This window comes from Onychostruthus taczanowskii, unplaced genomic scaffold (assembly GCF_017590055.1).
Source record: "Onychostruthus taczanowskii isolate IOZ18803 unplaced genomic scaffold, ASM1759005v1 scaffold142, whole genome shotgun sequence".
NCBI lineage: Eukaryota > Metazoa > Chordata > Aves > Passeriformes > Passeridae > Onychostruthus > Onychostruthus taczanowskii.
The window spans coordinates 183355-205399 of record NW_024498597.1 but is presented as its reverse complement, the minus strand read 5'-3'; the positions used below and the strand labels follow the sequence as shown (position 1 = coordinate 205399).

Genomic DNA, 22045 nt, shown 5'->3' with positions numbered 1-22045 from the left:
CCACCCCCAATCTCTTCCTAAGGAAAAGGGAGCCAGATGAGCCTCAGATAAGATAATGTCATCTGCAGGTGGGTCTCTGCTGCTTTGTAGATAAGTGCTCCAGCTTCCGTACATGCACAATGCAACAGCTGCATGCAGGCAAAGCCCAGCCCCATTCTGAGGACAAGGACAGACAGGGGTGTCTTGTTACCCTTCAAACACAAGCCTTGAAATGGTTTCAGCTACCTCATGTGATTTGGCTGGGCCAGTGTCCTCCTGTTGCCACACTTGAAGCAAGGGAAGAGAGGGGCTTTGGAGTTCTTGAAAAGAAGCACAGCTGGGTGAAGGATGGTCTTGCACTGCAAGAACTGTATCAGTCTGCCCCACAACCATATCTCAGGAGTGCCCAGAAAGTGGGTGGGGTGGATTTCTGATGTGCTGCAAGGCAGGTACTCTCACCAGTCCTGTATTTGATTTAATGACTTTCAGGTTGTTCAAAATTACTGTTTAAAAAAAAATAATATACATTATGTAAATTAGTAAAACATATTTCTGAGGTTGTAATGTCCCATCTTCAAACTGAACCATGTGGCGTTTTTCTAAGATACTTTCTTAATATCAAGAAGATAATTGGTGCTTTTTGTAGTTACTGTAAGAGCATGTCCCTCCATTGATTTCTGTAGACAAGAGAAGGGATCTACAGGTGATATTGCGTACCCAGCTTTCCTGACATCTCCACAGCTTTTCCAAAGTCCATAGCTATCCCAGAGATCTTGATCATGAGAAGATGCAGCCCCAGAGCATTTGCACATCTGTACAAAAGCAAGTGGCTTTGGCAGTGGTTGGACACAGAGATTGGATACAGAGGTTTGACAGGGTTGTGGATTGGCCAGGTTGGATGGGTCTTGGAGCGACCTGATACAGTGGAAAGTATCCCTGCATGTGACCAGGGAGTGGAATGAGATGGTGTTTAAGGACCCTTCCAACCCAAGCCATTCTGTGATTTCTAGAGCTGTACTGTGGGTAGGAGAGCAGTGTTAAAGTGGGAATGAGGCCCTTGCTGCTGGCCCTCAGTTAGGGTTCCCTATGAAGGCAGCACATGTAACACCGGGGCTCCTTCTTCTCTCTCTGCAGGAACATGACATTGAGACAGCTTTCGGAGTGGTTCATGTCACCATGCGGGGCACACCCAAGGGGAACAGACCTGTCATCCTCACATACCATGACATTGGCCTCAACCGTAAGCCCTTGCATTGCCAGGACCCTGAAAAAGTGATTATTCGTGGTATTTGCTTTTGAGCATGGGGAGTAGCAGGCCTGGTATGGAGCTGAGATGAGGTCATTCCAAGGTGAAAAGATAAAGGTCTGCAGGGGAGAGAGCGCATGGCATGCACCTGTCCAATCCAACAGCCCTTGAAAGGTAGGGCCACGGTGGAAAGATGGAAATAGGTCCACCCAACACACCATAGTGCTCTAGCTGACTTGCTGCACTGTGTGATAGGGCATCCATTCTCTGGGTGCTGGGCAGGTGAACAAGTCCCTTCTACATGGCTGCAGCAGCAGTGTAATATTCTGGTGGGCGCAGTTGCTCTTTTGATGTCTTCCCACCCAAAATGTACTGTTACGTTCACACAGGTACTTCTCTGTGAGTGCTTTAAGTACCCAGGTGCTGCGAGGCCTTGCTTTCTGGGGCATTGCAGGCTGACTGTTGTTTGTCTGCCTGCCCTCCAGTCATGGCAATTCCATTGCTGACTCAGTGCTGCATTGCAGTTCTGAGGCACAACACATACACCATCCAGCACCCATGGCCCTGTGGGGTCTTGAGCTCCTGCAGGTGTGTGCCGTGGTGTTTGGAGGGTGGCTTGCAATAAAACTTAAAGAAGTGTCTAATTTCTTCTTGTTGTTGTTTCAGACAAATCCTGTTTTAATGCATTCTTTAACTTTGAAGACATGCAAGAGATCACCCATCATTTTGCTGTGTGCCATGTGGATGCACCAGGCCAACAGGAAGGAGCCCCCCCATTCCCATCTGGGTAAGAGCTCTGCAGTGACCCATGTTTTCAGTTTGGACTGAGGTAGCACCCAGTTTAAGCCAGCTGGGACTGCCAGGCTGAGTGTAGTGGTAAGCAGGTGCCAGCAGCAGAGGAAATGGCAAGATGAGGAAGCTTTCCAAGGGTCATTCAGAGAACTCTCCAATTACTAAGGCATGGGTAAAGCCCTCACTAGGGCTGAGTCTGGTACCACCTTTCTGACTTGAACATGAACCCAGCACACTGCAGTTGAGCTGGCATTTCATCTGTCCATCTTGCCACAGAAGTCTGACTGCCCAAAACACCATAGCTCTGTGTTAGACTTGCTCTGAGGGATGGGATCCACACAGTCAGCTGAAAAATACAGTATCGTTGCACATTAATAACCTGTGCACATGTCTATCAGATGTTCTTTGTCCCTCCTACCTTGAGGGGAACTGGAAAGTAACCTCTGAAAGGCTGTATTTGGAGGTGCTCCCTTGCTTTTCAGGTACCAGTATCCCAGTATGGATGAACTGGCTGAAATGCTACCTGCTGTTCTGACACACCTAAAGTAAGTCTCTGAAAGGAAATGGGGTGAGCCAGCTGGATACTGCTATTCCAGCACCTACTTCAGTCTCTGCTTGCCATGACTGATACGCTCACTGAGGTGTCCCCAGAGGCACAAGTATCTGCTCACCAGTGGGACCCTGTCTAGTTTTGTGCTGGGGACACCATCTGCTATATGAAGCAATTTATGGCTGCTGCATCATTACTGCATTGTTTTAAAAACAAACCATAAGTGCACAGCTGGATGCAGAGGGGAAAGGCTTTGCCTCTAGGGATGCTTCAGCTGAGCTAAGTTAGTTGTGCTGACTGTGAAATGCCTGTGTTTCAGCCTGAAAAGCTTCATTGGGATTGGCCTAGGAGCTGGTGCTTATGTCCTCAGCAGGTGTGCAGTAAGTATCTCTTCACTGCTCTGACTCATGTGGACTGTCCATCAGACTGTGTGGGGCACGGGAAAAGTAACCTTCAGTAATTACAGCAGGGATGCAGGGCGCCATGGGAGAGCTACCTCCATCCATATGGTTATGTTGGAGTATTTGGGGTTACTCTGAAGTTGTGCCAGGCATGGAAACATTGTAATGTGATGCCTTTGAGTCAGCTGAGCCCATCCTGGCTGCTAGGAATAGTCAGTCTTGGATCTTCACAGAGACCGACTGCACGACTGTGTGCTGTGTCCACTGTTTGTGGCAGCAAAGAATGGATGTGGTGATGTACTCCAAACTGGTGTTGATGTGGAATGTGCTTTGTCACTGGAAGGAAGCAGATTTTGCTCCACCCTTGCACGGGAGAGCTGCTTCTATTTTGGTACCTGCTTATACATTTCTCTCTGGTGTAGTGTTAATGTGAAATCAGTGGGTATCATTTAGTACAATACAGGAATTTATCAGGAATTTGCTTGAGTCTTTCAGAGTTAGTGTTAAAAAATCCCAGAAAATCTGACATTTTCAGTAAAATTTGCTTCATGTTATTGTATGCAGAAAGTTGCCAGTTGTTTAGGCCACCATCATTTCTTCAAGCCACTGTGCTAGGCAGCTGTCCCTCCTTACACAAAGTTCTCTGTCCCACTCCCTACAGTCAGGATTGAGCTGGGGCAGTGTGAGGCATTGGTGTTTCACTGTTCCTTGCCTTCTGTATCTTGGATAGTTTTCAGCCTTGCTAAAGAGGACTTAGTGCAAATCAACCTTAGTCCTCAACGAAGTGCCACAAGTGTGCCCTTGCCACACTCTCTGGGCTGTGGGCAGTTTCCTGCTGAGGACAGAGATGTTTCCTTCTCTTTCACATCAGTGCAGAGTGCAGGAGAGCTGCCTTGGAGCGAGCCCAGAACTCAGCAGAGGTTGGTTGCCTCTGATTTCTGAGTTTGTATTTGCAAGCAGTTCTCATAAGTGCTTTGTACCTGTGCTGCCCAGGTACAGCCCGAGGTGCACTGGAGGGTTTTGGGTTGCTGGATGGAGCAGGGAAGGGGTGTCTGCAGGCGGGGGGCAGCAGGGGTGCTGTCTGGGGAGAGAGTGCCCTGTAGCTCAAGCTTTCCGTACTGCAGGGGCTTGGGGGCCTCAGCACTAACTCCCCTGCCGTTTGCCCCATTTCCACTGGGAAAACTGCTTCTTCCTTGAGGAGAATGAGATGCTCTCCAGGCACAGTAGCTTGTCGAGGTTCCTCACAGAGGTGCTGGATTGGAGCAAAGAAGGTTGCTGCTCCCTGTAACACACAGGGCCTGAGCAGGACCTGCAGCTGTGCCCCCAGCACAGGGGCACACAGGTCACCAGAAGGCACTGCTGAGTCTATAGGTGCTGTGGAGCACCTCAGTGCCACAACTAAGTCAGGTCTGGTCTTGCTGGGAGCCACTGGCTGCCTGGCACAGAGGAGCTCCCTAGTTTGAATTGCACCTTTTGCAAGAAGCTTTCCAGCTTCTGCACCAGCTGTTGACCACTGTGTGGACTGAATCATCCTTCTGAGTGTGCCTCTGCTCTCTTCCCACAGCTCAACCACCCTGACCTGGTGGAGGGACTTGTTCTTATTAATGTTGATCCATGTGCAAAGGGGTGGATTGATTGGGCAGCATCCAAGGTGAGATTCTGCTTTCCCACACATGTGCTCTCCACAGCACCTAATGAAGAGTGTGTAGAGTAAAAAAAAAGGACAGGATACAGGATTTTTTCCATTTCTGGCAAAAACTGTACAATTTCATTTCTTGTCCCTGTTGCGTTCTAAGTCTGGGTATAGTATGGCCTCTGCCACAGGAGCATGGGTGGGCATGATCATGTGAATGAGAAATGCAGATAAACTGCTTGGATCACTCAGCTCTCCTCTGATTCCTCTGCTTGCAGGCTTAATTTGATTGATATTGAATGGATCTCTTAATTATTCTCTTATTCTGGTGCCTTGAAGTTATTTAAGGTTTCAGGTGTTTTGGAGACCTGGGTTGTGTATACACAGTTTCTTTGAAGCTTTGCATGTCCATCCCAAGCTTCAGGCATTTGCCTCTTATATAATATGAATAGTTACTTCATTGTTTCCTTTACTCTGAGTAGCTGTTTTGCAATGTGTGATGAAACTGCATTTTTCTGTTACTCTCTCCTCATTCATGGCCACTCTTCAGTTTTCAGGCTGGACAACCAACATAGTGGATATTGTCTTGGCACATCATTTTGGCCATGTAAGTACCCAGCAGATGTTAATGTTGCTTGTACAACTGTGCATGGAGCTATAACTTCTGTATGTGTCTGCTCCCAAATAGTTCTGATCCATCAGATAAGGGTTGCCACAGGTAGTACCATTTTCTCTATGTGTCAAGCTGACACTGGGGTTGGCGTGCAGGGCAGTGGCATCCTCCCTCCTGCCCTCACTGTCTCCAGGCTGTGCACTGGTGGTAGAATTCCTTTGTGGTGCCCAGAACCACAGAAACGAGTGGCAGAAACGAGTGGCAGCCAGTTCTCTGTAGCCAGCATGGAAGCATTTGGACTGTGGGTAGAGCACAGGCCAGCTGGGAGCTGGCAGTGGGATCTTGTATCTGTTCAGATGTTGAACTGCTGCATTCTGCTCTTCATCTTACCCTTCAGTTTCAGCAGAGGCAAACCAGCCCCTCCTGAAAGCTTTGAATGCAGCAATGCCTTCTGCTTGGGATTAGCTGTCTCTCAACCGACAGGCTTACTGGGCAATGGCAGGGATAGTGCATTGTGCACACTGTATATGCCACACAGCAGATGAATCCCTGACCTGGAGACTTCTTGCAACAACACATCAGCACTGAAAGGAATGCTTCCTTCTCCAGCACGCTTCCTCCTGTGCACGTCCTGCTCTCTTCCCACTGTCGAGCCCCTTCATTGTATGTAGTGCTTCCTTGCATTCCCTGTTCTCTCTGGCTCTCTCAGAATGCAGTTTCTTCTTATAACTGGGTGCTGGAATTGAACTTTTCCCCTGGTCACAGTCTTACAGCTTAAGTATTTTTTTACTTTATTACGTTTATTAGTATTATAATGTATTTTGTTTCTTAAACATTAAGTGTAAGTGCATTGGAGTTTTGAGGCACAGCACGTACACCATTCAGCACCCACTGCCCTGTGGTCTCAGTGGGGGCTTGAGCTCCCACTGAGAAGACTTACTCCCACCGAGTAAGTGGAAGACCTGCCAAACGCAGAGTGATTTGTATCTGTGTAAGCGTTGCTGAGGCTTGGGAGTTAACTTATCCCACCTCTGGATGCTTGTACTCTGGCAGCAGCTTGTGCACTATCAGTTGTAAAAGTGTGGTCACATTACCAAAGCACGGCATGTACCAGCACATCACATAAACACTTCCTGTCTCTGGGATCCTTATGCAGTGTGGAGTTGCTGCCCTCTGTGTCACTGTTCACAGGGAATGACGTGGATGGACGCGCTTTAATGCTTTGGCATTTTTATGACTGTTGCTTCTTTGTTTGTGAAAAGTATGTTACCTGTTCTTCAATTCTTCTGCTTTTGTACAGGAGGAACTGCAGGCAAATCTAGATTTGATCCAAACATACAGGCTTCATATTGCGCAGGACATTAACCAAGATAACCTCCAGCTGTTCCTCACTTCATACAACAGGTATCGGATGCCTTTTTGCCTGGCAGACAGCTCCCATAGCTTCCCCACTCAGTAGATTTGCTGCCATATGTGTTATCCTATTGGGTATTGTATCAGGGGAACCTTTGTCCTAAGCCTAGTTTTCAGCTGATATCCTGAGCCAAACCTAGCCCTTGTGTCTGCCCCCAGGCCCTGTCACACCTCAGTAGCTCATCTCTGGGCACACTGCAATGCCATGAGAGGATGAATCCTGTTTTCTGGGAATGATTGCTGGGGCTCTTGCTCAGGGCACGATGCATGTAGTTGCCTGGGTGCTGGAGCCAGCTCTCATGGTTGGATTTTGTGTGTCCCCATGATAATCAATTTCCTCTGCAGATTTAATGGAGTACTGTTCTGTTTTGTCTTTCAGTCGTAAAGATCTAGAAATTGAGAGACCAGTTGTTGGTGTCAATGAAATGATTGCAAAAACACTCAAGTAAGTTGTCTGAATCAGTCTATCTGAGTTGCTGACTCTGCAGTTCTTCAGCAGAAAAGATGTTGCTTCTCAGCAAGAGCTGCACCAAGCTCAAGTGCTAGGAAGACTGTCCACGACAGTCCCAGGCTGTGGTAACAGGACTGTCAGCTGCTATGGGGCAGAGGTGTCTGGAAGTCCTCTCATTAAGAATACACTGAATTTCTCCAAAAGGCAGGGTCAGAGGCACATATGTGCAACAGCAGTGCCAGTTGGTGTGCATGGAGAGGACAGTCTGGGTGCATCTGCAAGCCCTGGAGAATGATTTTGTACAACAAAATGCCAAGGTGATGGCAGGCAGGGATTTTGCTGAACCTTTTTTTGTTAACCTTTCATGAGGGTGTTGATTCACAGAGCTCAGCCTTCTCAGAAACCCCTTTGATGCACTTGGAGTAACACCTCTGTTTTGGCTTTTGACCAGGTGCCCTGCCTTGCTTGTTGTTGGTGACAACTCACCTGCTGTGGAAGCAGTGGTATGTATCCATGAACTCTTTCCTCTTGTGACATTAGCCCCACGAGTCACTTAGCAGCCCTGCAGTGCTTTCACCTTGCTCAGAATTAGTTACAGACAAGCTCTTTTTCAGTGCTTCAGCTACTCATGGGAGAGCCGAGGCTCAGGGGCCCTGAATGGCCCTCAGGGCAACTCCAAGGTGAGGATGGCAGAATCTGAATGAGCACCCTGCTCAACAGGTGATGCAAAGGACCCTGTTTGGGATCGTGCACCGTTCCCTGAGCTCTGCCAGGCTGCTGCCTGCAGTTTGATTCAAGTCTTGAATTGCTGTTGTTTTGCTGTTTTTCTGGGGCTACCTGGGGATTAAAACTAACTGAGTGTGACTCCAGTTCTTGTGCTGGGGAGTCAGGTAGAGCTCTCTTAGAGTACTGCATCACCAGAAAGGCAGCACTTGGGAGCTCTGTCCTCTGCAGACACCCACAGCCCACTTCCCTCCCAGCACAGCTATAAACGGGGCATGGCACAGGGTGGTGTGGTTGTGGTGGATGTTGCTCCTCCCTGTCAGGCAGGGATCATGGGGAGACCAGGGGGTTGTGAACAAAAGCAGCTGTCTAAAACTGTGGAAGAGTATAGGAGTCTCCTGAAGCAGTAACTTGAACCTAGGAGCCATGCATGGAGAACATTTTCTGGCCATGGCCTGTTGCCTTGGTCTCTTTGATCTGGAAGTCTGAAATGAAGTCTGCAAGTTTTAAGTTTTCCAGGATACTATCCCTGAAGATTCCCATCGCTTACTGGCCACAGTACAGTACAGTATAAGGTCTTCTGCATGTTAATGTGCCTGTCTGGCTGCCCAGGTTCCCTGTCCCCTGCTGAGGTTGCTTTCCTATAGAGCCCCTGCCTATTTCCTTTTTGCAGCAGTCTTGCAGAGAAGAGGTGGTGGTGGCCTTCTTGTCTGGCCAGGGGACTGAGTGACCTCCCTTATGCTGCATTGCACAGACATCTCCTTCCCTCCCAGTCTTGCTGTCATTGCACAGAAGGTGCTCCAGGGTTTTATAGTGCATCCCAAAACTAGGGGATGATTTCAGTTGAATTCATGACCTGTCATCACAAGGTCCCTTAGATGGAACACCTGCCATTCCTCCCTGGATCTTTTATTCATTGTTCACTTCTTACATGGTCTCTGCTTTCTTGCTTGGTCCTTCCTGGCTCCAGAGAAGCTACCATTGCTGAAGACAGCCACTGCTTCTGGTGCAGCTAGTCCACATTTTATATCTGAGTGTTCGAGTTTTCTGTGTGACACCATGTCCCTCTCTCCTTTTTTCTAGGTTGAATGCAATTCCCGTCTTGACCCAACCAAAACTACCCTTCTGAAGGTAAGTGCCACTCCAGAATCATTCTGGCCAGCATAAAGACACTATTTTTGCTCAGCTCTACTTAGGTTTTTGCTTTCCATACATTTGGCTTTGAGAAGTTTTAGGACAGTCATTCAGGGCTGTGGTCTCTCCTCCATGGAGCCAGGGCTGGAGAGGGAAGAGTTTGTCAGGGAGCCCCCCAGTCCCTGCTTTATGGCCACCTTCAACTGGCAGGGAAGACCCGTGAGAGTTAGCAGAGATGCCCTGCCTCCACCCTGCTCTCTGCAGCAGCAACATCCTTTTTCCTGTCTTTGTACTGGTCCTTTCCACCCTCACCTGTGGCCCCGCCATGTGCCAGACAGCGGCTGTGTGAAAGTGCAAAGTGATGGGTTTGGGCAGAGTGGCTGGGGGAGGGGTGGCTGGGAAGGTGCTGGGCTTCTGGAGCATGGTCTGAGATCACTTGGTGACATGGCCTGCAGGGTTCCCTCAGCAGCAGGTCCCTGAAGGTGTGTCACCTTGGTCTTGCTCTGGTTGCAGAGGTGAGGTGGTGGAAGCTGCAGTGTGGTGCTCTCAGCTCTGGTGGGTGGGTGGTGCTGGCTTGGTTTGGGGTTGTCCTCCCGGGCAGGAAGGGACAGCTCAACCTGCCTTTTGTTTCCTGCTGCAGATGGCCGACTGCGGTGGCTTGCCCCAGGTGGTTCAGGTGAGACACACCTTGGCTCTCCCGTGGCATTTGAGGGCAAAAGAGCCCTTTGTTCTGCTTGCACTAAAGCCACCCTCTCTGTTTCCACAGCCTGGCAAGCTGACTGAAGCCTTCAAGTACTTTGTGCAGGGAATGGGCTACAGTAAGTGGCAAACAGAATTTTGTGGTTTGGAGTAGGGTTGTCATGAAGGGAACTCAAGCTTTCTGGTCCGTCTGAGCCCACTGGCACCTGTGTTCCTACCCTTGAGCTAGTGTGGTTGCCAGGAGATCCATCCATGCTGGAAAATCAACTAGTGTGCTGACATGCCTTAGCAAGCTAGTGTTGTTCCCTGACATGTGTTGGTAAAACCTTTTAAGTCTGTCTTTGTGCCAATCCCGAAAAATGTGTTCCCAAGAACAGCAAATCTGTGCATACCTTCCCCAAAGGGGAAGGAAGTAGCAGTGCAACCCCATGACTAGTCTGGGTATGAGAGCTCCCCCTTTCTCCTCACATGTTCCTGTTTCTCTCTGAGTCACCAGGGTTAAGCAATACTCCACAACAAACCCTCTAATGGCAGAACAGGTTCCTGGGTGACTTCTGAGGCACCCAGGGAGCCCAGAGAGAGCTGTGCTTTGCACCAGTGCATGTCCTGCCCTATGGCTTCCTCACCATGCGTGGAGGCAGAAGACATTGTCACCTGAGTGTGTCAGACTATCAGCTGCTCAGCTCCCTGCCCTTGGTGTTCCTGAGGAATTGGAGGAGAAGGGCTTCTTTACTTCTTTATCTCCAAGAAGGGCTTTACTACTCAGAAACATCAGGAGAAGGGCTTCTCAGTGCACTACAGCAGCTCTTTCTTGCCTACTGGGGTCAGGAGTTCCCTTTTGTGGGTGAGCCTTCAAAAGCTGGAGTTAGGGAAGGGGTTGGTTTGTGTGACTGGATGACCATTCAGCATGGCCACCATAAGAGCTGGGACACTTGCAGTGGTCTCCTCACAGCTTTGCCAGGTCATGGTCAGGCCTTAGCAGAGCCTGTCCTTTTCCTGAGGGCTCTGCAGGTAACACAAACATGTAGGACAGTCATGTTGGCCAAAGGAACCTGATTCTGCAGAGGAAGATGCTGTGTGAGGAGGGTCCCTCAGCCTCATTGAGAGTATTTCAATTTTCATGTCTCTTGTGTTCCTGGAGTTAGTAAAATCAGCAAGTGCTGTTGTCAGAGCAAGGGGGAGCAGCATTTCAGCAGCACTTTGGGGGTCAGCTCTCTTGTCAGTAGGACACGCAGCCCTGGAGAAGGACAGGCCAATTTTCTCCTTCCATAATTAGTAGCTGGTCCCAGAATGGAAGGAGAAAATTGAAATGAAAGCTGGTCTTGCTTTCATGGGCAAGACTGTGGGACTGTGGAGTGTGGTCAGTTCTCTTGGGGAGAACACGGTAGAAGCAAACCAGCTGGGCACTGCTAGAAATACAGAAAACAGTTCTCCAACAGCTGTTCACTGCCTTCTGCACATGGGCTGAAGCAGCTGGATGTACTTCTGCTGACACTGCAGATGGAAGGTACCAGCCTTGAAGGAGACTTGCATCAGGAGTCTGATGCTGTCATCCCACAGACATGAATTTCTGTCCCATAGCTGGAGTTACATAGTATATCCTGGGGAAACCATATTTCTCTTGACAGGTGTGGGGTGTGCAGTGGGGATTTTCAGCTAAAGGCATTGAAGAGATCTGGCCCTGATGGGTTTTTAGGTGAGCTTGGCATCTCCCTGAGATGCTTATTAGCAGCTGTTTTTACAAATCCTGGGAGCTTTCAGTGCAGTGTACGAGCTGGGAACGGAAGGAAAGGTAGCTGGGGGTCCCAGGAGTAGTGCAGCCACTGGTCACACACCGCAACTAATGGGCTCTTTCCTGTATTCATCCCTTTCCTTGTCTCATGTTGTTTCCAGTCCCTTATGTGCAGCTCAGCCACCTAAGCACTGAGTCAGGTACCTCCAACCGTGCATCCACCTCGGCCCTGGTCTGTGTGCTGAGTGGAATTGTTCTCCGGGTGCTTTGCTCTGTCTCAGCATGTCCTGCTGTGGGTGGGCTGATGATTGTACCGTGCGTGCTATGGGTTTCCACCTTTCATTTGTATTTTGTTGATTGTTGCATGACATCAGCTCTGTGGTTTTCTAGTGATGAGACTGACTTTCAAAAGGTCATCCGTGCCACAGCTGCCTTGGTTTGCACAGACACTGGCCGTGGCTGCACTTGCAGAGGATCAGTTACACTGCTGGCATTTTCTCACCTTGGACCTTTTGAAATTGGGCCTTAAACATCTTGCTTTAGACATGCAGAGACTTAATTTTGACAGGGAAGAGTGAGTTTTCTTCCGAAGGGTACAGCTCTTTCTGTGCTTACCCTGGGACACTTACCTGAGTGCCTGTGGTCTTGGCTCCAGGAGCTGCCCAACAAAATGCCAAGGTGATGGCAGGCAGGGATTTTGCTGAACCTTTTTTTGTTAACCTTTCATGAGGGTGTTGATTCACAGAGCTCAGCCTTCTCAGAAACCCCTTTGATGCACTTGGAGTAACACCTCTGTTTTGGCTTTTGACCAGGTGCCCTGCCTTGCTTGTTGTTGGTGACAACTCACCTGCTGTGGAAGCAGTGGTATGTATCCATGAACTCTTTCCTCTTGTGACATTAGCCCCACGAGTCACTTAGCAGCCCTGCAGTGCTTTCACCTTGCTCAGAATTAGTTACAGACAAGCTCTTTTTCAGTGCTTCAGCTACTCATGGGAGAGCCGAGGCTCAGGGGCCCCGAATGGCCCTCAGGGCAACTCCAAGGTGAGGATGGCAGAATCTGAATGAGCACCCTGCTCAACAGGTGATGCAAAGGACCCTGTTTGGGATCGTGCACCGTTCCCTGAGCTCTGCCAGGCTGCTGCCTGCAGTTTGATTCAAGTCTTGAATTGCTGTTGTTTTGCTGTTTTTCTGGGGCTACCTGGGGATTAAAACTAACTGAGTGTGACTCCAGTTCTTGTGCTGGGGAGTCAGGTAGAGCTCTCTTAGAGTACTGCATCACCAGAAAGGCAGCACTTGGGAGCTCTGTCCTCTGCAGAACACCCACAGCCCACTTCCCTCCCAGCACAGCTATAAACGGGGCATGGCACAGGGTGGTGTGGTTGTGGTGGATGTTGCTCCTCCCTGTCAGGCAGGGATCATGGGGAGACCAGGGGGTTGTGAACAAAAGCAGCTGTCTAAAACTGTGGAAGAGTATAGGAGTCTCCTGAAGCAGTAACTTGAACCTAGGAGCCACGCATGGAGAACATTTTCTGGCCATGGCCTGTTGCCTTGGTCTCTTTGATCTGGAAGTCTGAAATGAAGTCTGCAAGTTTTAAGTTTTCCAGGATACTATCCCTGAAGATTCCCATCGCTTACTGGCCACAGTACAGTACAGTATAAGGTCTTCTGCATGTTAATGTGCCTGTCTGGCTGCCCAGGTTCCCTGTCCCCTGCTGAGGTTGCTTTCCTATAGAGCCCCTGTCTATTTCCTTTTTGCAGCAGTCTTGCAGAGAAAAGGTGGTGGAGGGCTTCTTGTCTGGCCAGGGGACTGAGTGACCTCCCTTATGCTGCATTGCACAGACATCTCCTTCCCTCCCAGTCTTGCTGTCATAGCACAGAAGGTGCTCCAGGGTTTTATAGTGCATCCCAAAACTAGGGGATGATTTCAGTTGAATTCATGACCTGTCATCACAAGGTCCCTTAGATGGAACACCTGCCATTCCTCCCTGGATCTTTTATTCATTGTTCACTTCTTACATGGTCTCTGCTTTCTTGCTTGGTCCTTCCTGGCTCCAGAGAAGCTACCATTGCTGAAGACAGCCACTGCTTCTGGTGCAGCTAGTCCACATTTTATATCTGAGTGTTCGAGTTTTCTGTGTGACACCATGTCCCTCTCTCCTTTTTTCTAGGTTGAATGCAATTCCCGTCTTGACCCAACCAAAACTACCCTTCTGAAGGTAAGTGCCACTCCAGAATCATTCTGGCCAGCATAAAGACACTATTTTTGCTCAGCTCTACTTAGGTTTTTGCTTTCCATACATTTGGCTTTGAGAAGTTTTAGGACAGTCATTCAGGGCTGTGGTCTCTCCTCCATGGAGCCAGGGCTGGAGAGGGAAGAGTTTGTCAGGGAGCCCCCCAGTCCCTGCTTTATGGCCACCTTCAACTGGCAGGGAAGACCCGTGAGAGTTAGCAGAGATGCCCTGCCTCCACCCTGCTCTCTGCAGCAGCAACATCCTTTTTCCTGTCTTTGTACTGGTCCTTTCCACCCTCACCTGTGGCCCCGCCATGTGCCAGACAGCGGCTGTGTGAAAGTGCAAAGTGATGGGTTTGGGCAGAGTGGCTGGGGGAGGGGTGGCTGGGAAGGTGCTGGGCTTCTGGAGCATGGTCTGAGATCACTTGGTGACATGGCCTGCAGGGTTCCCTCAGCAGCAGGTCCCTGAAGGTGTGTCACCTTGGTCTTGCTCTGGTTGCAGAGGTGAGGTGGTGGAAGCTGCAGTGTGGTGCTCTCAGCTCTGGTGGGTGGGTGGTGCTGGCTTGGTTTGGGGTTGTCCTCCCGGGCAGGAAGGGACAGCTCAACCTGCCTTTTGTTTCCTGCTGCAGATGGCCGACTGCGGTGGCTTGCCCCAGGTGGTTCAGGTGAGACACACCTTGGCTCTCCCGTGGCATTTGAGGGCAAAAGAGCCCTTTGTTCTGCTTGCACTAAAGCCACCCTCTCTGTTTCCACAGCCTGGCAAGCTGACTGAAGCCTTCAAGTACTTTGTGCAGGGAATGGGCTACAGTAAGTGGCAAACAGAATTTTGTGGTTTGGAGTAGGGTTGTCATGAAGGGAACTCAAGCTTTCTGGTCCGTCTGAGCCCACTGGCACCTGTGTTCCTACCCTTGAGCTAGTGTGGTTGCCAGGAGATCCATCCATGCTGGAAAATCAACTAGTGTGCTGACATGCCTTAGCAAGCTAGTGTTGTTCCCTGACATGTGTTGGTAAAACCTTTTAAGTCTGTCTTTGTGCCAATCCCGAAAAATGTGTTCCCAAGAACAGCAAATCTGTGCATACCTTCCCCAAAGGGGAAGGAAGTAGCAGTGCAACCCCATGACTAGTCTGGGTATGAGAGCTCCCCCTTTCTCCTCACATGTTCCTGTTTCTCTCTGAGTCACCAGGGTTAAGCAATACTCCACAACAAACCCTCTAATGGCAGAACAGGTTCCTGGGTGACTTCTGAGGCACCCAGGGAGCCCAGAGAGAGCTGTGCTTTGCACCAGTGCATGTCCTGCCCTATGGCTTCCTCACCATGCGTGGAGGCAGAAGACATTGTCACCTGAGTGTGTCAGACTATCAGCTGCTCAGCTCCCTGCCCTTGGTGTTCCTGAGGAATTGGAGGAGAAGGGCTTCTTTACTTCTTTATCTCCAAGAAGGGCTTTACTACTCAGAAACATCAGGAGAAGGGCTTCTCAGTGCACTACAGCAGCTCTTTCTTGCCTACTGGGGTCAGGAGTTCCCTTTTGTGGGTGAGCCTTCAAAAGCTGGAGTTAGGGAAGGGGTTGGTTTGTGTGACTGGATGACCATTCAGCATGGCCACCATAAGAGCTGGGACACTTGCAGTGGTGTCCTCACAGCTTTGCCAGGTCATGGTCAGGCCTTAGCAGAGCCTGTCCTTTTCCTGAGGGCTCTGCAGGTAACACAAACATGTAGGACAGTCATGTTGGCCAAAGGAACCTGATTCTGCAGAGGAAGATGCTGTGTGAGGAGGGTCCCTCAGCCTCATTGAGAGTATTTCAATTTTCATGTCTCTTGTGTTCCTGGAGTTAGTAAAATCAGCAAGTGCTGTTGTCAGAGCAAGGGGGAGCAGCATTTCAGCAGCACTTTGGGGGTCAGCTCTCTTGTCAATAGGACACGCAGCCCTGGAGAAGGACAGGCCAATTTTCTCCTTCCATAATTAGTAGCTGGTCCCAGAATGGAAGGAGAAAAAATTGAAATGAAAGCTGCTTTCATGGGCAAGACTGTGGGACTGTGGAGTGTGGTCAGTTCTCTTGGGGAGAACACGGTAGAAGCAAACCAGCTGGGCACTGCTAGAAATACAGAAAACAGTTCTCCAACAGCTGTTCACTGCCTTCTGCACATGGGCTGAAGCAGCTGGATGTACTTCTGCTGACACTGCAGATGGAAGGTACCAGCCTTGAAGGAGACTTGCATCAGGAGTCTGATGCTGTCATCCCACAGACATGAATTTCTGTCCCATAGCTGGAGTTACATAGTATATCCTGGGGAAACCATATTTCTCTTGACAGGTGTGGGGTGTGCAGTGGGGATTTTCAGCTAAAGGCATTGAAGAGATCTGGCCCTGATGGGTTTTTAGGTGAGCTTGGCATCTCCCTGAGATGCTTATTAGCAGCTGTTTTTACAAATCCTGGGAGCTTTCAGTGCAGTGTACGAGCTGGGAACGGAAGGAAAGGTAGCTGGGGGTCCCAGGAGTAGTGCAGCCACTGGTCACACACCGCAACTAATGGGCTCTTTCCTGTATTCATCCCTTTCCTTGTCTCATGTTGTTTCCAGTCCCTTATGTGCAGCTCAGCCACCTAAGCACTGAGTCAGGTACCTCCAACCGTGCATCCACCTCGGCCCTGGTCTGTGTGCTGAGTGGAATTGTTCTCCGGGTGCTTTGCTCTGTCTCAGCATGTCCTGCTGTGGGTGGGCTGATGATTGTACCGTGCGTGCTATGGGTTTCCACCTTTCATTTGTATTTTGTTGATTGTTGCATGACATCAGCTCTGTGGTTTTCTAGTGATGAGACTGACTTTCAAAAGGTCATCCGTGCCACAGCTGCCTTGGTTTGCACAGACACTGGCCGTGGCTGCACTTGCAGAGGATCAGTTACACTGCTGGCATTTTCTCACCTTGGACCTTTTGAAATTGGGCCTTAAACATCTTGCTTTAGACATGCAGAGACTTAATTTTGACAGGGAAGAGTGAGTTTTCTTCCGAAGGGTACAGCTCTTTCTGTGCTTACCCTGGGACACTTACCTGAGTGCCTGTGGTCTTGGCTCCAGGAGCTGCCCCCTTGTCTGAGTCCCGTCTTTGTTCTCTCTTGCAGTGCCAGCAGCCAGCATGACGCGGTTGATGCGTTCCCGTAGCCACTCCTCCTCCAGCGTGGGCTCCGGCGAGAGCAGCCGCAGCCGGTCCCATGCCAGCACCCATGGGGAAGGGAGTGCTGGAACCCCAGAAGGAATTGACCTCCAGGCTGCACCTCAAACCATGGAAGTATCCTGTTAGGCAGGAGCCCCCCTTCTGGATTCAGACAGCTCCACTCACCCCACTGAACCCACTCAGAATTTAGCATTTCATCCAAAACGGCATTAACTGTTCTCTCTAACCTGTGCATGCCCATCTGAGCAGCCACCTCCTTGGTAGTCTGTACTTGACATTACTTTGATCTTTTCTGTATCCCCTTGACATCAGTCTCTTTAAAACTCGTTGACATTCCACAGTCTTTGTAAGTCCCATTACTGTACATGCTGATGCCATCTCCTGTCTGTGCTGTGTATCAATCCAGATGACAGCCGTTGTCTCCCCTCTTCATTTAAATATAATTTCTGTGGCTTTGTGAGGTTTAGAATTGCTTCCTAGTTGTGCTTCTGCTAAAGGACCTGTGTGATGCAGTTGGTATGTCACTGGTGGGACGTGGGAAAGTAAGACCACGAGGATGCGGCACTCCAGGCACTGGAGCAGGCAATGCAGTGTGGAGCTGTACCTGGGACCCAGAAGATCTGTGTGTCCCCAGGGCTATTTCACATGCCATGCAGCCTGAGAATAACAAATGGTCAGGAATACTGCTTTGGTCTTACTTGTGTATGTGTGTTAAGAAGGAGCAGAGTGATTTCTTACCTGAGCCTCCTGAAAAAGCAAAGCAATTAACCAGTAAACTACACTAACAAGGTGCACTATTGACCCAGTACAAGGGATTAAACTCCAGCAGCCCTGGCTCTAGACCACTTCTGCAACCCTCTGCTGACCCCGCAGAAGGGCAGGATGCAGCGACACATGGTTGCTGTTCTCCCCTGGCACAGGTGAATATTTAATATTGAGCAGGTTGTGAAATGGGAAGCAGTGCCTCTTGCCAGGTGGAGATCCCAGAATCTCCTGCACTGCCATCTTTGTATCCCACTGCCGCTGCCCCAGGCAGCATCTGCACAGGATGCAGTTATATGGGGGCAGGGAACACCAGTGAGTGTGGCAGCAGAAATCTCACATTCCTGTGAATCGTGTCAAAAGGGTGAGCAGTGAACACCTCTGTGCAGGTAGCAGTTACTGTCTTTGTGCAATTCACAACTGTGCTACCTTTTTACACCTGGCTGGGTCAGCAAGGGTGGACAGCAGATGCCTGCTGCCAGGGTCTGGTGTTAATGGGAGAAAAGGGATGAGTGGGCAGGCTGCTGCAAGTCTCAATTGATAAGCAAAACCTTTCCTCACTGCTGAGCAGCCTTGACCTAACGGGAGCCAACTCCTCCCAGGGTCATGCTCATTTTCTGCTCCATTTCAGGTAGGGAATGGGACCGGGAGGCTCTGCCTGAGGGGGACTTTGTACCGGTTATTGAATAAAGCTATAACTGAGTTTCATTGTTACGCTGTGTGCTCTTGGTGTTTTTCTTGGCACGACCTGCACCCCTGGGGTTTGGCAGTCTGTCTTTCCTGCTGCGTACAGCAAACATCCCCAGGACAGGGAGAGGACTGGGCACCTCTGCACCAGAATAATGTGGTTGGCGGCCCTGTGGCCCCTGGCAGGAGGCTGTCCAAGGGCATTGGAGAGCTGGCCTCTGCCAAAATGCAACCAGAAACATCCAGAATGGAAACAACAGGTTTGCAGCAGCACAGGCTACAGGGCTGCTTCTGGCTGTTGCTGCTCCCCAGTCTGTGCTGAGCCCCTGCCATGGGGACTCAAAAGAGCAAACCACGATCAGGTTCCTGCAGCTTTGGGTTATGCAGAGAAGTGACAAGAGACAGCCCTAAAAGAAACGGGGCTCCATCACACCCTGTGAGGAGACTCTGCCAGGTTCCACTGTGCAGATGGCTGGTGGCACCAATGCCACCCAATGTCCCAGCCATTCCCTATCGCCTACATTGTTCTGAAGGTGCCCATGGCATGGGGCTGGTACAGCAGCCACAAGGCCCATGGGGAGAAAGGTGATGATGCCTGCCGCTTCTGTAGGATGGTTGAATCCCTGTAGTGTGTAAGAGTGCATCAGGCAGCAGGGCTGAGCAGAACAGGGTCCTGGCACAGCCCAGCCAAGTGCTCTTTGCCCTGTGCCTGCCAGGCTGCTATTGCTGTGGCAAGTGCTCTGCCTGGGCCTCGGTGACTCACCGCCACAGTCACGGCTGGACAATGGATGGCTTTACATCTCGCCTGGTCACCTTCCCCAGCCTGCACAACTCGGTGGGCTTCTACTCTGGTAATGCCCCGGCAGCCCCCCAGCACCCTGAGCAGTGTGTGGGGAGATGTCCCATGCCCTGAAAGGAGGGAGGGAGAAAAGGTGGCAGCTGGTCCCGCCCTGCCCAGGTGCGCCCAGGTTGGGGGGCAGGGCTGTACCCTGTTGAAGCTGTTGACTCCCTGCCCAGAGTTCCGCGAGGGGCTCGAACTGCCCCGTCTGTGAGCCCTGCCCCATGGAAGGGCCAAGGGCGGCCCGGCCTCCACAGCACTCACTGTCTTCAGGAAGCCATCACCTCACTGAGACGATTGAGAGGTGAGGGTAGCTGGGACAGGGGCTGGGCCTCCCCGCACCCCACCCTCGAGGGGCTCTGGGCTGCCTGCTGACTGCCCTTTCTACTCTCAAGCAGCTCCCTCCAGTTCTCGGAGCCCACATCCCCACCAGAGGACTCTCCCATCAGCCACGGCCCGAGGGAAGCCATCAGCTTTTACCTGAGTCTCTCAGAGACTGACACCCCTGAGCCAGACCCCACAGGAAAGGTGCTTGTTGTAGATAAGCAATGTAATAGTCAGCTTTCACAGTTAAGAGATAGATATTATGTGGATGTATAATGATGTTACTGTAATATGTCCTCCCAGAGGCCTCCTTCCCCCCGCCCTTGTAATAGCCTTGGTAGTGAGGGCATTTGGGAGCGCTGCCTTGTTACCAGGAGGCGCAACATGACAACACGACCTGGCCTCCAGTCAAGATGTAAGAAAGTAATCTCCACCAACTGATGTCAGAGATGGACTTGGCTGACAAAATTTTGGGAGGCACTAAGAGTATAAAAGGCAGAGTATCCATTTTGTAGATGAGGACATGGCTGCTAGTTACGGAGACTCCCAGCACTGAAATCTTTCCTTATTCAGTCCTTTGTTGTAATTTTTGTTAAGTTTAATAAACCTTTTAAATTTTTTAAAGTGAGGATCGTTTCTCACATAGTGAAGAACAGCTGAGGACAGGGTCCCCACTTGGCCAGAGCTCTGTGGAGGACACCCATGCCCCAGCTCTGCCTTCTCCTACTTTCAGCCACAGTCTCTTGTTCGTGCTGGGGCCCATTGACCGGAACTTGGGACAGCCAAGACCAACGCGGACACCTGTACTCTCAGCAGCAGAGAGAGGAGAGAAATGTTCAACAAACCAAATCCTGGCCCAGGTGGAGGAGCAGCCCCAGCCTATTGGACCTCCCAAGTTCAAGCACAACTGTTTTAGGGGCATGGGTGCCTGTGCAGGCCTGAGAGCAGAGCTGTGGACAATCCATACTCCACATCCATAACTCACCACTTTGCTTGCTGGGACCAGCAGCCAGGGGGGAACCAGCCCCTGACTGTGCCCAAAGCAGCTAATTTTTACACCTTTTAATGCATAGATTGTAAATTCCACATAACAGGAGCCTGCTGAACATGCAGCAATAACCATCTGTTATCAATTAAAAGGCACCTTGTTCACAGCTGAGGTGGACCTATTGTGACTTGCCCATGGGGCCAATTTCACTGCCACAACATGGGGGGATTTGCTCCTGCCATGGCCCTTGGCCCAGCTGGAGTGAGCAGGCAGCCACAGGCTGGTGCTGGTCCTCAGCCAACTCTCTTCAGGCAAATTCATGAGCCCAATAGGTTTAAATGTGCAATTTAACATGCACAACTGCTGTTCTAGGAACAATGGGGAAAGAAATGGGTCTGTGCCAGGAACAGATAATTCAAAGAAGCAAAATGCAAATACTCAGATACAGCACTGATCCCAGCTACACTGCAAGGCTGAGGGGCCTGAACAGCAGTAGAAAGGCCTCAGAGCAGCCATACTTATGAGCCTCTGCTTTCAACAGGCTCTTATCAGCAAAGCTGGAGCTTCCTCTGTGGCTAGAAGTGGTGCAGAAGCAATTTTGCTGCTTGGCACAATCCCTCTCTGCACCCCGAGGCCAGTGCAGCAAGACTTGCCCCTAACCCAAAAGCTGCAGGTGTCCTGCTTGGACATGCTCCAATCCCTTCCTCATTTTCCTATCTGATGAGCTCAATCTTGCAACCTACCATAGTTTTCTTGTTTCCTTCTCCACCCAGAGCTTTACAGACCTGCTCAGCCTCAGCCTCCAGCCCAGGTGGCCTCAGCACAGAATAGGCTGGGGTTTGTCCCAGGTCTGGTCCTGCTGCTGTCACGCTTGGGGCCCCAAGGTAACTCAGAGGAGTTTAGCATAGTTTATTTTTGCTATTGATCCATGCTGTATGAACCAACACGCTCTTGGGTTCCTCCCTCCATCACCAATCTGCACCCAGGTTGTTGGATACATTTACACAGAAGACCACAGTCAAAAGTCTGCTGCTCTGCCACTTGTAACCTGGAGCCAGATAAAATGGGACAGATGGGGTTGTAAAGGTTTTTTAAATCCTTCCCCACTGCCAGCAGCCTCTGAGCCCTCCAACTTCCCTGTCCGGAAAATCTCCTTGTCCCGGGCACGCGCCACTCACGCTGGGAAATGTCTTCCAGGGCACTGCCAGCCTCTTCCCTGCCTCCTGTGGCTGAATGCTGCAGCCTCTGAACACCACGGGCACGAAGCAGATTTTACCAGACAGCTGAAGCTCAGAGTGGGTCCAACAGCTCCCAGGAGCAGCAGCGCTGCGGCAGCCTGAGGAGAGCAGAGCAAGAACGCTGACATGGGGCTCCTCTCCCAGCGCAGGACAGGGACGCTGACGGCTCCGAAGTGACAGAACAAACCCCAGCAAGACCACAAGTGCCAGGACAGGGGAGGAGCCACCAGCCACCCCAGCCAGGGCAGCTGTGAAGACACAGCAGATCTTCTCCAGTGGTGTTCCAATTACCAGGATCCTCACAGGGGAGAGGGGCTTCCCATCTGCTCCCCAGGGCTCAGGGTACCTTACTGTGACTCGCGGCCACTTGGGCCAGATCAGCCACACCGTGGGCAGCACAGAGCTCCCCAGGAGCCACAAAACCACTTCCTCTGCAGGGACAAG

General features: G+C 50.6%; 1 protein-coding gene across 6 annotated transcripts in view; it reads left to right on the top strand.

Annotated features, from left to right (window-relative positions):
• Positions 1 to 18240, top strand: part of NDRG3 (NDRG family member 3) — a 65485-nt gene extending 47245 nt beyond the window's left edge. For 2 of the 6 annotated variants that reach the window (XM_041398197.1, XM_041398198.1), the window contains 12 exons: positions 1114 to 1219; positions 1892 to 2012; positions 2500 to 2562; positions 2887 to 2947; positions 4533 to 4619; positions 5152 to 5208; positions 6515 to 6618; positions 7007 to 7072; positions 7530 to 7581; positions 8885 to 8932; positions 9576 to 9753; positions 11528 to 11989. In XM_041398197.1, coding sequence (XP_041254131.1) covers positions 1114 to 1219; positions 1892 to 2012; positions 2500 to 2562; positions 2887 to 2947; positions 4533 to 4619; positions 5152 to 5208; positions 6515 to 6618; positions 7007 to 7072; positions 7530 to 7581; positions 8885 to 8932; positions 9576 to 9753; positions 11528 to 11895 — 1311 coding nt within the window. In that variant the 3' untranslated portion in view covers positions 11896 to 11989. Of the gene's footprint in view, positions 1 to 1113; positions 1220 to 1241; positions 1400 to 1891; positions 2013 to 2499; positions 2563 to 2886; positions 2948 to 4532; positions 4620 to 5151; positions 5209 to 6514; positions 6619 to 7006; positions 7073 to 7529; positions 7582 to 8884; positions 8933 to 9575; positions 9754 to 11527; positions 11995 to 16711 lie in introns of those variants that run through there. The other 4 variants (XM_041398203.1, XM_041398200.1, XM_041398199.1 and 1 more) reach the window with 4 other exon arrangements.
• The last annotated feature ends 3805 nt before the right edge of the window (positions 18241 to 22045 follow it).